At 36.1% G+C, this 12,633-nt stretch overlaps 1 protein-coding gene across 1 annotated transcript in view; it reads left to right on the top strand.

Moving 5' to 3' along the window:
- Aos1 (SUMO1 activating enzyme subunit 1) overlaps positions 1-8,952 on the top strand; it is a 53,076-nt gene extending 44,124 nt beyond the window's left edge. Inside the window, exons 8-9 of the mRNA XM_090375671.1 lie at positions 2,224-2,293; positions 8,863-8,952. Of these exons, the coding sequence (XP_090231797.1) occupies positions 2,224-2,293; positions 8,863-8,952 (160 nt within the window). The remainder of the gene's footprint in view (positions 1-2,223; positions 2,294-8,862) is intronic.
- The last annotated feature ends 3,681 nt before the right edge of the window (positions 8,953-12,633 follow it).

Below are 12,633 nucleotides of genomic sequence, written 5' to 3'. Positions count from 1 at the left end.
TGACGTTAAAGGTTACAATTCAAAAAATAAAAAGGACATCAAATATCCAGAACTACCGTCAGCCATAAGACCGGTTCCACATGGACCTGATCTGCCTGTAAAACCTCCACCAGAAACTTTGGAGTCCATATCTTCTTCCACCGAAGCAGAAGCTAAAGAGGTTAGTGAAGAGGAATGTTATCAACCAGAAAATATTTTAGCGCCACAGCAACTCACGCAAGTTGAACTGAATGATTTAGTAAGGGACTTAGGTCTTCCAAAGTATGCTGCTGAAATTCTGGGATCCAAACTTCAAGCGAAGAACTTACTAGTTCCAGGTACATAATTTTCCTGGTACAGAAATCGTGAAAGGGAGTTTATACAGTATTTTTCACAAGAAGGTCCTCTTGTATATTGCAGTGATATTGCTGGTTTAATAAGTGCCTTAGGACCTCCATCATATGTTCCTAGTGAATGGAGACTATTTATAGACTCTTCTAAGACTGTTTTAAAAGGTGTTCTCTTGTATAATGGAGATAAGTACACATCTGTGCTAGTTGCTCATTCAGTATACTTAAAAGAAACTTATGACAATCTAAAGTTGCTTCTGGAGAAAATTAAATATCAAGATCACGAATGGCAACTATGTGGAGACTTAAAAGTGTTATGTATGTTGTTGGGGCAACAGGGTGGGTACACTAAAATGCCATGCTTTATTTGTGAATGGGATAGCAGAGCTAAAGCACTGCATTGGACAAAGAAGCAATGGCCTTGGAGGCACAATCTTACACCGGGGTCAAAAAATATTGTGCACAAAAGTTTGGTGAAACCAGATAAAATACTTTTACCTCCACTGCATATCAAGTTAGGCATAGTGAAGCAATTTGTTAAAGCATTGGATAAGGATGGCAACTGCTTTAAGTACCTTTGCAGTAAATTTCCCGGTTTATCTGATGCGAAACTTAAGGAGGGTATCTTCATTGGTCCCCAAATTAGAAAATTTGTTTTAGACTGTCAGTTTGAAACTACTATGAATGAAATTGAAAGGGAAGCCTGGATTATTTTTAAAAGTGTAATGGAAAACTTTCTAGGAAATCATAAATCACAGGATTATGAAAAATTGTTCAAAATATGCTCGAAAAGCTTCGCAATTTAGTTGCAATATGAGCATCAAAATTCACTTTTTGCATGCCCATCTTGATTTTTTCCCCGAAAATCTTGCACAGATGAGCAAAGAAAAAGGGGAGAGATTCCATCAGGACATTAAGGAAATGGAGCAGAGGTACCAGGGAAGGTGGAATACAAGCATGATGGCTGACTATTGCTGGTGTTTAAAAAGAGAAAAACCTGGCACTGTACATAAAAGAAAAACAATTAAACGTTCTTTTCAAACAAAGAGACGAAGGTCTGATTAATGAAAGTTTTGATTAATACTTGTTAGTATTTATGTATTTTTTATATATGAAAATGTAATCCTATCAATTTGTCATTACTAAATACAATAAAGTTATATACTTTCATAAAAAACAATACTTTTTTATTTCTTAAATTGTGATGTATCTGGATGTGATAGAAAAAAATCTAAGTCATATTTGAAATTACAGCAACATATTTTGGCAGTAGGACCTATTGAAATTCAAACCCCAGTGAACAAACTTAAATTTGTAAACTAGTGTTATTTGTCTATATTTACACAGATATTTATTTGATTTAAATGAATATTTCTCTCCGTATGAGTGTGCAAAAAATATTTAACTAGGAAATGAAACTAATCAAACATAACGCAACAGCACTAGTCCAGGAACTTTATTACAACACCTTGTATATAAAAAGACAGTAAAAAATTGGTAAATTTTAATGTTTAGTGGTCATGCAAAATTTTTTTGTCAAAAAATTAACTCAATTTTTGTATCGATAGTTGGATTTGAATTGTATCATATAACACCTTTCATTTTAGACTTCCTGCAACAAAATTGGTCTTGTCAAACCCTGCAGATAAGGGAAAAAATTTAATTTTCCTATTAATATGGATGTTTTAGGTCAGTGTTTCACTTTTGTGAACACCTAATAATTATAACAATGTTAATAATTATGTTTATAATTATAACTGCAGTAAATTAGATTACAGTCATTTTTAATTACAAGACTAATAAATATAAAGAATGTTTGTGTACTCAAAGTTTATAAATGTTAATTTTATATTCACATTATAAAAGCATGTCTAAATGATATGTTATTTTACAGTCATGTGTTTGGAGAATTGAGTCCATCATGTGCAGTGGTTGGTGGAGTGTTGGCTCAAGAAATAATTAAGGTTAGCTATTATTAAACTAGGAAATGAAAAGATAATTATTACTGTACTAATCTTAAAATAAGTTTAAAACAAGTTTAAAACCTAATTATACTAATTGCATTTCAAGTGAAATTATTTAAATGAATTCTTGATTTTATTAAATTAATCGTTAATTAGTAGTAGAGGTAGTAATAGTAGTGGCAAATGATGCAAGGAAATAAGTTTATATAGCATCAGGAAAAAAAAAAAAAAAAAAAAAAAGGAAAAAAACCCTGACATCATTTGTCCATTTTCTCTAATAATTTGTCTAATCCATTCATGCCCTTCCACAACACAGATGAAGGTTTGTCCAACAATCAGATTACTCTCTTGCTGAAAGAAATTTTTCAGCATCTATCCTGCAACCATCCTTTTTAAATACAATCAGTATTTAGTTTACTCAATCCATTTAAAGTCTTAAACATTTCAGTCAGGTTTCCTCACAGATAGCTAGTTTCTGGACACTGCAATTTACAGAATTCAAGTTTTTCATGGTAAGAGTACTATTTCATGCCTTTGACTAGTTTTGTGTACTTCTCTGCATCCATTTCAACAGATCTGCATCCTTCCTAAAATGAGGCTTGCAGTCCTCCTAGCAGTAATAAAAATGGAGCCTAGCCATTATTGTATAAACCAGGATAATCACCTCCTTATTGTTGCTGTACAAATTCTTATACTGGCATAAAAATAAAATAAAATAAATTGCAGCCATTATCAACCCACTGCAGGATGGAAGCCTCCTCAACAATTCATGTTGAGGGAAATGGACCATAATCTGCCACGCTGATCCAGTGCGGGTTGACAGATCGATCGTATTTAGAAGTCAGGGGCTTGAACCCCGGTCTACTCAAAGAGCGTGTGCCACTGCACTCCCGCTCCTGACCACTCGGCTACAGAGGCATACCCTGCACTTATGACATGTTAGGTTATAGACCACTGTCGTAACTCAAAAATCATTGTAACTCAAAGCAATCCCCTTTTTTTTCACTCATCTCTGCATATACTGCAACCATCATATACGGACATAACTTACACAGATAATGCATTTAAAACTAAAATAAACACTGGCCTTATTTTGAGAAATAGTGTAAGCATACTAAGCACTGGATAGTAGGCCTAGGTACAGTACTCAGTATAGACAGTTAAAATACAGTAGCAATGTAAATAATGTGCAGTACACTTGACTTACTTTTAATGTAGTTTTATTTTTCTTACTAGGGCTAGCAGATGTTAAATAGAGAAACAAAAATTTATTGAAGGAAGTCCGAAGGGGAGGATATATCTTCATAAGTAGAATCATCAAGGGCTACACACTTTCTTGCAGAAGATTTGAATGGACTTCTTGAAGCAGTAATAAGCCTAGAAAGAGTAGGGTTTTGGGTTTTGATGTTGATGGTCTGACTGTACACCTTAGGAAGTCTTTTGGTGGATGTTGATGGTCGAGCAGGACTTTCAGTGTGTGCTGGTATTTCTTTGAAGTACCAGTCTAAAGAACTTTGCATGCTAGACTGCCTTTTCTTTTCCCTTTAGATTTCGGTGTAACAGGCATAATCCCTTACAAGGTTAGCATTGACTTTTGAACTTCTTTCAAAGTCCCTATCATGCTTCTCTAAAAGAGCCATGCCAATTTTAAAATTCCAGATAGCTTCTGATAGAATTTTTGTGGTAGCCCTTCAGACTCAGAGCTTGATATGTCTTCAGACATCTCTTCATCTTCCCTTTTCTCATGAAGTGCAAGGAGATCTTCATTGCTTAGAGGCTCAGAATGTGACTCCAGAAGTTCAGCTACATATGGCTCAACTTCCAGTTCTAATTGCCTTTGCCATCTGTACAATGTTATTATTTACATCTGGAACAGGATTTGAAAATCCTGTTCCAGATGTAAATAATAACAAATCCTTCAATGTCATCAAGCAACTGTGGGCATAACTTTTTCCAGGCAGTGTTGTTATCTTCACATCATTCCAACATCTCGTATAGTCTTTATTCCATCCAAGATGTTGAAGCCTTTCCAAAATTTTGTTGACAACTTCTTGCCCATCTCCTTCTTTTGTGTCAATTGCTATAATGCACTTAGTGAAGGTTCTTCTTAAATAATAAAGTTTGAAAGCAGCAATGACACCCTGATCCATGGGCTGGACAAGTGAGGTCGTATTTGGTAGTAAGGATATCACTCGAATGTTAGGGTTCAGATCATCTAACATTCCAGGGTGTCCAGGTGCATTGTCTAGAAGGAGAATAATTTTAAATGGGATGTTATTGTCTTTACAGTACCCTTTAACTGTTGGTACAAAGTAGGTCAAAGCCATTCTTCAAAAAGGGACACAGTAACCCATACCTTCGAATTAGACTTCCAAAGAACTGGAAGGCTAGTCTTAGCATAGTTCTTCAAAGCTCTAGGGTTGGCTGAGTGGTAAACAAGCATAGGCTTTAGCTTAAGGCTACCTGATGCATTTGCACCTAACAAAAGCAGGTGGGCAGGAGCAGCAGTGTGCAGCACACGCTTCTTGATTAGACTGGGATTTGAGCCCATGACCACCAAATATGGAGGATGTGGAAAGGTCAGGGAATGACCACCGCATATCCCTCGGAGCAATATGGCCTTAGTTGCTAATGCTCCTAAAAACCAAATAACAAACAAACAAACCTAACAAAAGGGTACGCCTATCTTTTGCTGGTTTGAAGTCTGGCATAGTTTCCTCCTCCTTTGGAATGAAAGTCCTAGATGGCATCTTTTTCAAAAACAGGCCATCTCATCCACATTAAAATTTGATCCTTTAAGTAGTCACCATCTTCAATAATTTTGTCAAGGTCATGTGGAAAGTTTTCCTCAGCAACAGTATCAGCAGCTGCTGCCTCACCTTGCACTTTGATATTATGTAGGTTAGAACGTCTCTTAAACCTATCAAACCACCCTCTACTTGCTCCAAATTCAGCATCCTTAGCTGCCTCACCTTTCTTAGCTTTCATTTCATCAAAGAGGCTTTGAGCTTTATATTGAATGATACCCTGGCTTAAAGGCACACGGTGACTAGTCTGATCATCAATCCCTATCATTAAGTTTCTCCCTGTCTGCAGTTAGGCTGTCTCTCTTTTGAATTGGAGTAGTATGCACTGGTATAGCGTTTTTCATTTCATCAAGAATGTTTTTTTTTGTTTGTTGTTTTTAAGCACAGTGATAACTGTAGTGCAAGCCAAGTCTAGCCTTTGGCTTATCTCATTGTTTGATATACCTTCATCACAAGTTTAATAATTTTGACCTTTGTATGTAAAGTAACTTTCCTTACCACTTTTATCTGCCATTATACTGTACTGTATATTAAGTTATTTTATAATTTAACCACACCAAAATGGTAAAATAGAAGTTATAAATAGTTTAATATTCACTTAAACACAGAGTGTGCATAAACGAGATGCAAAGCAAAATGTGTTTGTAAACAAACTGATGACAGCAATGGTGGGTGGAAGGTTGATGCGAGTGGTAGTGTCATGTTGCTAAGGTGTTGGAACTGCGAAGCAAGTGTCTCAAGTTGAGGTATGGTGGCAATTGAAAAGTTTCATTAATGCGAAGCATCGCAAGTCGAAGTGTTGCAAGTCAAGGTATGGCTGTATATCATTGGCAGAAACCCCATCCACGAGCTGTCCCAGCAGGCTATCTTCACTGCTCAGAGAATTTCATGTCAGTCTGTACAGTTACCCCACATCTTTTTTTTTTTCATTTTCTGCTACCTTTATTTTGGTACTGCCCAATTGGTATATTATTCTGTGATTAATTTTTATTTATCTGTTAAACCTGAATTGACCCTTCTCTGCTCTAGAGCAAAGTTTCCACCATCCCCCCCCCCATACTTCTCCTTCAACCCATAGGTTTTGATACCTTTCGTGTTTGGGGTTTTCATAAAAAAAAAAAAAAAAAAAGCTCAGTTGTCTAGTTTTTCTTGGCCTTGTAGTAGCATATCCTGATTCTTGTCATTAACCACTTGCCAGCCCTTGTATCATTCGCAGCTTAAATATTAAACTTGATGTGCTTTCATTAATATCATTAATAAATACCGAAAGCAGAATCTTTAGAGACTCCACTAATAACTACTAATGACATTAGTCCATGAGGAGCAGCAGCCATTAATAACTACTCTCTCTTGCCACTCAACCATGCCTTTATCCATAGTAGTAACTTGCTTCTATTGCATGCTGCTCCAGCTTGAACAGTCTTTCATGTGTAACAGTAGCAAAAGCATTTCCAGAATCTAAGGATATGATTTAAAATTATTTTTTGCATCCAGTTTCTTTGTGAGCTCCTCATAGCAGCTAATCATATTGGTCAGACAAGATATCCCCGTAACAAATCCATGCATGCTGTGATTTCCGTTCAATCCATTCCTGTCAACATAGTCCTGCAATGCAGCTTTAACCACTGAATTCATTATTTTCCCTGGCATAGAAGTTAAGCTTACAGGTCTGTAATTGCTCACTTTTTTCCTTCTTTATGAATAGGAGAGATATTTGTACATCTCCAGTCTGTAGAGACCTCCAGTGAAAGGATGCTCTCATAATTATGTTGAAAGGTTTGCTCACCTCCCTTGCTGTTTCTTTCGGTATATTTGAATAGATTCCCATCAGTCCCAGATGTGTTATTTACTTCAAGAATTTCTTTTCCACTCTCCTCTTAGTTATCACAAAATCATTTAGCTTCTGGTTATAACTTGGTGCACTTCTCGTATCCCCAATCCTAAAAACTTCATGTCTGAATATAGTTGCAGAATATTTATCAACTTTGTCAATGATCTGGAACAGGATCATCAACAGTTGTGCCATCCTTAACTAGTTGATCAATGTGGGTTCATCCTTTTCCTTCTAGTATTAACATAAGCAAGGAATTGTTTACTGTTTTTTTGCATTCTTAGTGAAAGATTTCTTGTAATTTCCATGGCTTCCCCGACCATCGTAGTGACTCAAATGCAGTGTAAGAACCAACCCTTAGAAAAGGAACTTGAACTGTCAGATCCATTTGAAAGAAAGATAGCCACCACAACCACAATTTCCATAGTCATAGAGGAATATAAACAGTCCTTAAGATCCAATAAAGGAGCAAAGAAATTATTACTATACCTTATATTCCAGTTCTTATCTATAAAATAGCTAGAACTGCAATTTCTACTTATTATTATATAGACTTAGTGTTCCTCAAGAACATTCTGCAGCAACACGAACAACCCCATAGGTCCAATAACTTAACTGCCAGTGCAGCCAGTTATAAACAGAAGAATCATACCATGGAGAAGTCTGACCCAGTCTTACATGCTTTAGAATGTGGGCTGCAGTGGGATTTCAAAGCTATTTATGTACCTCCCACCAACAGTAGCTATCACAGATAGCTACTGTTTCTTCATAAAATTTCTGTAAAACCGCAACACAACATTCTACAGGACGGACCTCTATAGGAAATACAATAAAAGCTGTCCAGAAACCTAACAATCATCTTTTGGGACCATCTAAGACCCCCAGCCTCCACAGAACCTTGAGATTGAAAGATGACCCTTCAGTTAAGAAGAACCAGCAGCCAGACAGACAGACATACTGTGAATTAAGGAATAGCAGATAAACAGAATCCCTCCTTTACAGTTTGGTAATAATAATTAACATAGTTCTATGTCAAAAAAAAGTCTTTTAGCAGTAATGAGTTATAATCAAAGAAACTTGTAGAAACATTTCCCTGGTGAAAATTTAAACCAGTAGAATTCCTGCTCATGTTTTTTTGATTTAATTCTCCAATTTTGAAGATTATGAGATATTGTATGTAAGTGGTAATACTATGGATTTTGTTAATTGCTTCTCAAAGTGTTAAAATTCTTCTAAATATTGTACATTTTCCAAATGTTTGTAATGGTTAACTCTGCTACTAAGATTAATGCAGTATGTAACCTGGATGATGAAAAGAGGGGACAGGTTCACAGCTATTCCTTATTTGTCTAATCATGTTTTTTATCTCTCCAATCATTTTATACTTTTAAATAACTTAATATGATCCTCACACAATATCAGTCTGACCTAGGACATTGAGGTAACCTTGTTTTGCAAGACCAAAGCAGATGCTTTTTTTGAGGTGGGGTTGAATTTAAATTTTATTTTTTTATTATAAATATAATTTTAAAGTAACTATTTTGTAAAGATTTATATTGTTGTAATGCAGTTAAGTAACTTTGTTGAAGGCTGTTCTTACCAGCAAGTAAATCTTCAACTAATTATTGACACAAAGTAATTTTCAGTAAAAATAAAGTTTTACTTTCAGTATAAGCAACTGGAGTTGCAACAATTTAATTTTAATTCTGTCTTTTTTTATCCCTGACTTCATGATAAATTCCAAAGTTGAGTTCAAAATTCATTACTGTTAAAGGGTTTGTACTTGACCAGAATGGTTGAGTACAAATCCTTTAACAGAAATTATTCAGTATCTAAAATATCACAAGTTAAGCTGAAATCTTTCCTTAAGTGTCATTTTCTTTGTAATTCTGCCTTATAAGATTTTTACATTACTTTTTTTTTCTCTGCAGGCTGTTACACTAAAGGATGCACCAATAAAAAATTTCTTTCTTTTTGATGGAGAAGCAGGCAGTGGTGTTGTTGAAAACATTGGAAAATGATGGACAGTATTTTTACTTCATAAATGTGACATCACTTTTATGCATATTTTTTACAGAAAAATAGTTAATTTTCTGTACCGAAGATGTGTGGTTTTATAGATATGAAGAAAACATACTTCACTTTGTATATTTTGTCTCATATTCTTTTCTATGAAAACTGTAATATATGTGACCATTGATCATTTTTATTGGAATTCTCCAGATTAACAATAAACTAGCCATCTGTTTTGCAGTCTGATTTTATATAAATCACTTTTTTATATAGTCGTATGATACTCATATAGAAAAAAGTTGTTATTTAAAAAATGAACATCATATAATGGTAAAGTTTCTTATTCAAGTTGTTTTGTTGTTTGATTATTCAGTTAAGGTGAATAATTTATTACATTTATTAGTAATTATTTATTACTATAATAATTACTATTTTCACTTATTTTCTTTAATAAAATCCCAAATACAAGTGGTATTAGAACCTACAGTACTTAGTACCATGCATATCTTGAAGGTTGAGAAGGTGAGAGAAGATACTTGTTGACATTTGTCTCGAATTTCTGTAGATTGTAATTTTTAGGAAGTATATGTAAAGGGAAGTTGTTCCAGATTACAGAAGTGTAAGGGATAATTGAGGAAGAAGAAAAGTTGGTTCTGTGATTTTGAAGTAGGACAGTAAATGGATGTTGACTGGTTGCAGCATGTGTTTGGACTGGTTTAGAGGAGAGAGAGAGAGAGAGAGAGAGAGAGAGAGAGAGAGAGAGAGAGGAGGAATTGTGAAGAGCAGTGCTCATGGAAGTATCTATAGACAAGGCATGCAATAGAAACAACATCTGTGAGACAGAGAGTGCAGAGACTTTGTAAGTGATGGGTCATTAATTAATCCAACTGTCCTCTTTGAATGCAGACTAGAAGCTTGAGAGTGGTTAAGGGGCACTGCTCCAAGTGTGAGAACAATATTTAATGGTATATGCTGTATTTGACATTTGTACAGAGTGAGTAGTTGTTTAGAAGAAAAGTGATGCTCAGAGAGAAAGAGAAAAATGGTTTTTTAGATGCAGAAGAAGCAATATATTTTTTTTTATGCCAAGAGAGATTAGAGGTTAGGGTAATTGCTAATAGAGACATATGATCTTGTCTGGAAATCTGAGTGTCATTGAAGATAAGCAAAAGAGCAGGAGAATCCTTTTTGTGAGATATAAGAGAGGACAAGGTTTTAGACAGATTGAAATTAAATAAGTTATCTTTGCCCCATTGGAGAATTACTTGGAGATCTTAGCATTTAAGGAATTGTTAGTGTATATTTGAGAAGTTGGGTAAGATTTCTCAAACTGGAAACTGGAATGTAATCTGCTGTCATCACAGAGGTATTAAGGGTAAGTTGCTACAATGGATAAAAGGATGGTTAAGTGGGAGAAGACAGAGGGTGGTAATCAATGGGTGCTGCTCTTCGTGGACTAATGTTATTAGAGGAGTCCCACAGGGTTCGGTGTTAGGTCCACTGTTGTTTTGTATATTTATCCAGTGATATTGATGAAGGTATATCAGGCTTAATGTCGAAGTTTGCAGATGATACAAAGGTTGGCAGGGTTGTTAATGACAGTAATGGCAGTGTGCTACTGCAACAGGATCTAGATAATTTGGGCAGATGGGCTAAGAAGTGGCAACTGAAGTTTAACCTTGACAAATGCAAAGTACTGCATATGGGTAGAAGTAACCCCAGAGAAATGTACCAACTGTGTGGTACTACACTTAAGGTGGTAGAAAATGAAAAAGACCTGGGAGTAATTGTGCAGTCAGATATGAAGTTTTCTGAGCAATGCAGACAGGCTGCCAGGGCAGGTCATGGGGTTTTGTCAATGATATATAGGAATTTTGCTAGCAAATTATCCCTCTGTATAAAGCAATGGTCAGGCCACGCCTTGAGTACTGCGTACAGGTCTGGAGGCCTCATTTTAGGAAGGATGTAGATTTACTTGAGTGTGTACAGAGAAGGGCAACAAGATTGGTGAGGGGAATGAAGGGATCCTCTTACCGAGAGAGGCTTAAGTTCTGCAAATTGCAGTGGCTGGAGACTAGGCACCTGCGCGGTGATTTGATTGAGGTATATAAGGCCTTGAATGGGTTGAGCACGCTGAATTCTGATGGGATCCTTCCACTTGTTCAGATTACGTACCTAGGGGGCATAAATTCAAATTAAGAAAAGACAGATGTAGAATGGATGTGCGGAAGTTTGCCTTTAGCCACCGGGTGGTTAATTGCTGGAACAAACTTCCATCTGTCGTTGTGGAAGTTGATAGGTTGAATAAATTTAAGGAGTAACTGGACAGGCATTTGGAGGGAATGGTGTGATTTTTTTTTTTTTTTTTTGGCTGATGCTGCATAAGCTCATACACATGCTTTCTTGCATCACATGCCACTACTACTACATCAGGAAAACTATGCATAGGATTTCCAGTCAATAGAAGAAGGTCATTAATATATAAAAAAAAGAGTAGGAGAAACAACAAAACCTTGGAGAAGATAGAGAACCATCTACCATTGCATGCAGTGAGTGGACAGAGAGAAAATTGAATACCCAATTACAAAAACAATTGACAGTGAATAAGATGAAAGCTTATTTAACATTAGCAAAGGCACATGATGCAAGAAAACAAGCTTATATAGCATCAGCCAAAAAAAAAAGAAAAAAAAGCTTCTAATTTCATCCATTCACTCACTCCAAATGTTTGTCTAGTTCTGCCTTAAATCTTTTTAAGCTATCAACTTCTACGACAGATGGAAGTTTGTTCCAGCAATCAACAGGATTAAGCTCAGAAGAAGAAGGCTTTGAAAACAAGTGGAGAAATACCAAAAGGAACTGGAGTTTTCTTGGCATCAAGATTGTTCAAAATTCTTCTGATATACTTTTGACAGAAGATCACAGGATGCTCTAAGTGGAATGTACTTGGAATGGTAGGAGGTTTACCAAGATGGATAACATAAGCTATATCACCAGTGGGTTAACACTGACAGATTCCATATTGGTGATCATTGATCAGATGAAAGGCTCAGAATAGTTTAGGAGTTGGTGGTTAATGGATTTTTTTGTTACTTTAGAAAGTGTAGATTTAGCATTAGCATTAGTAGAGGCATTTGATGCAAGAAAGCAAGCTTATGCAGCATCAGCCAAAAAAAAAAAAAAAAACCCACTTCCACTTCACCCCTCTGTTCGTTCAAAATACCTGTCCATCTGAGCCTTAAACTTATTTAGGCCATCAACCTCCACTACAAGGGATGGAAGTCTGTTCCACCAACCAACTACCCGCTGGCTAAAGGCAAATTTCCGCACGTCTATCCTACAGCTGTCTTTCTTCAATTTGAATTTATGCCCTCTCAGGTGATTATTCTGAGCAAGAGGAAGAATCCCATCGGCATTGAGCATGCTCAAACCATTCAAGGCTTTATACACCTGTATCAGATCACCTCACTGGTGCCTAGTCTCCAGACACTGTAATTTGCAAAACTTAAGCCTTTCTTCGTAAGGGCACCCCTTTGTTCCATTCACTGATCTTGTTGCCCTTCTCTGTACTCATTCCAAAAGCTCTACATCCTTCTTGAAATGAGGTCTCCAGACCTGTATACAGTACTCAAGGTGTGGCCTGACCATTGCCTTATACAAGGGAATAATCACCTCCTTATCCCTGCTAG

This window comes from Mastigoproctus giganteus, chromosome 6 (assembly GCF_048544385.1).
Source record: "Mastigoproctus giganteus isolate SK-2022 chromosome 6, ASM4854438v1, whole genome shotgun sequence".
Lineage (NCBI taxonomy): Eukaryota > Metazoa > Arthropoda > Arachnida > Uropygi > Thelyphonidae > Mastigoproctus > Mastigoproctus giganteus.
The sequence above is the reverse complement of the archived record's forward strand: the minus strand, read 5'-3'. Positions and strand labels throughout refer to the sequence as shown.